Source organism: Mandrillus leucophaeus, unplaced genomic scaffold (assembly GCF_000951045.1).
Source record: "Mandrillus leucophaeus isolate KB7577 unplaced genomic scaffold, Mleu.le_1.0 Scaffold6, whole genome shotgun sequence".
Taxonomy (NCBI): domain Eukaryota; kingdom Metazoa; phylum Chordata; class Mammalia; order Primates; family Cercopithecidae; genus Mandrillus; species Mandrillus leucophaeus.
The window spans coordinates 6,446,755-6,449,097 of record NW_012106474.1 but is presented as its reverse complement, the minus strand read 5'-3'; the positions used below and the strand labels follow the sequence as shown (position 1 = coordinate 6,449,097).

Below are 2,343 nucleotides of genomic sequence, written 5' to 3'. Positions count from 1 at the left end.
GGCAAATCTAGAGTCTGAGTATGAATGAAATGCCGTCTACAGTGCTTTCCTAATATAAAAATTGTTTTCATATTGGCTTCTTTTTGTAACACTTCTCTTTATAAAATATAATAAGTATATCTTTGAAATATATACTATGAATAATGTTTATCTCATCACTAAAAGTAATCCTTAAATAAAATCAAGTATAATATTGACTTCTGCATTTTTCAATATGGTTGTCTCTTAATCAACCGAATTCTCAAAATTTGTCAAGTTTTTATTTTTAATTAGTCAAGGATCTTTCCTTTGCATTTATTTGTTCTCTAACTTATTTTATCTTTTTAAATGGAATAACTCTGATAGAATTAAAATGGTAATTTTTGTCTATGTTATATTTCGCTCTCTAGGATAGATTAAATGCTTGGTCTTTTGCGGTAAGATAGAAAAAGCTGGCTTAAAATGAGATCTTACCTTCTGATTTGTTGTTCTTCCTCTTCAGCCATTTCTCTACTGTCTCTGCACTAACACTTTCAGATACAAATTCATCTAATACCTGGGGGTGAAGAGAAAGATATGCCTTCACTTTTTCATCTGTCAAACCTGTAAAAGAATTGAAAAGAATAAAATTCACCTATACAACTTCTTCATATAAATGAAAGGTATAGTATCACAACACATTATGCTAAGACCCAGCAACCTCTCTTCTAATGGAGAGAGGGCTGGAAAAGAGCAGGAAGGGGAAGTTATTGCTTAATGGGCACAGAGTTTCTACTGGGAGTGACGGCAAACTTTTGGAACTAGACAGGTGAATACTGCCCAACATGGGGAATATACGTAATGCCACTAAATTATATGCTTAAAACAGCATTTAAAATGGTTAAAACACCATTTTTCATATATATGTGTGTGTGTGTGTGTGTGTGTGTGTGTATGACCACAATAAAAAAGAATGTAGTTAGTGTAGCAATTTTAAACTACAGATATTACATCATGTTACACAGTTGTTTCTAACAATAAATTTCAGAGTTACATATGAACCAATGCCAAGACCCAATGCTGTACATTAAGGCTTACAGAGTACTTATTTTTTCGGTATATAGTTACCATAGATTTAGTGGTCAAAGCAAGTGAAACTCTAGCAAGAGTAGTAAACAGGAAAATCTGGCACTGAAACATTATAGGTGCTAAAAAAACGATTTAATACATAAATGAATAGATTTTTATCTTTTAATGCCTTACAACACAAATCCTTCCTTTTCCTCAAAGGCATTAAACCCAGTGGTATAACTAATGTCCAGTTCAGAATAATCTTGACATTCATTAATTAATATTCTGTGTATGTAGTCAGTTTCACTGAAATAGTTTTCATAGCCTAATGATAAACATAAGATTTACATATACATATGTAATGTATATGTACATAATGTATATTTACATATACATATGTAATGTATATGTATATTTACATTACATATGTAATGTATATGCAATGTGTATGTAATATACATTACATATGTATATGTGATGTATACATACGTTATACATAAGATTTTCAAACAAAGTATTTTCACATGTTTTCACATCTCACATATAAAGTATATGTTTTCAATCTGGTGCTTTGGGTCGGTATGCCATTTCATTAAACAACCCCAAACACAAACAGGCTTTGAATAATTATCCTTCAGTGATGGGAATTATTTTTACTACCGTATCTTTTCTGTGAATTATTTGAATAAACTATCCTTTTTAGGGATGGTTAGGTTTAAAAAAAAGGCAATGGAAAGCTGCACTCTGAGAAAGAAAGAAGGAAAGGAAGCTTATCTTTATGACTCCAGGGAGTAGGCTGTATGTTTCCCCAAACAGACAAAACAGAGAATTCATATGTGTTAATTAATTCTGCTGGGAACTAAAGTCACAACTGTTGGGATTCTACAACAGAATGGTATAACTGAAAAGGAAAATGACTTATTTCAATGAAATTGGTAGTTAAATAGTCAATTTAAACACACACACACACAGAGTTGTATAAGACAAATGAAATAAGACCCCTGGCTATATTCACCTGCAAAAGGGCCCCAGTGGTGTAAAATTCAGTGTGAGAAATTCTATAAAATGCTAAATATAATTGACTCAATAAAGTAAGTGCTCTCCTGACACAGCAAATTATAGTCCCTAGAAACCAAAGGTGCAGGTTACTACAGTAAGCTGATAGCATACTTGACCTTTGAGAAGATAGATAATGCAAATTTCATGCTCTCCTTAGGTCCTCCATATTCAATATTGACTCCTTCTTAAAATTTCTTTCTGCCACTCCCATGACACAAGGCTATAGAATTTTTATCCTAACTTTCTAATTGCTCT

General features: G+C 32.0%; 1 protein-coding gene across 1 annotated transcript in view; it reads right to left on the bottom strand.

Annotated features, from left to right (window-relative positions):
* Positions 1-2,343, bottom strand: part of PDE10A (phosphodiesterase 10A) — a 286,932-nt gene that overhangs the window by 216,219 nt on the left and 68,370 nt on the right. Inside the window, exon 2 of the mRNA XM_011999635.1 lies at positions 454-582. Coding sequence (XP_011855025.1) covers positions 454-582 — 129 coding nt within the window. The remainder of the gene's footprint in view (positions 1-453; positions 583-2,343) is intronic.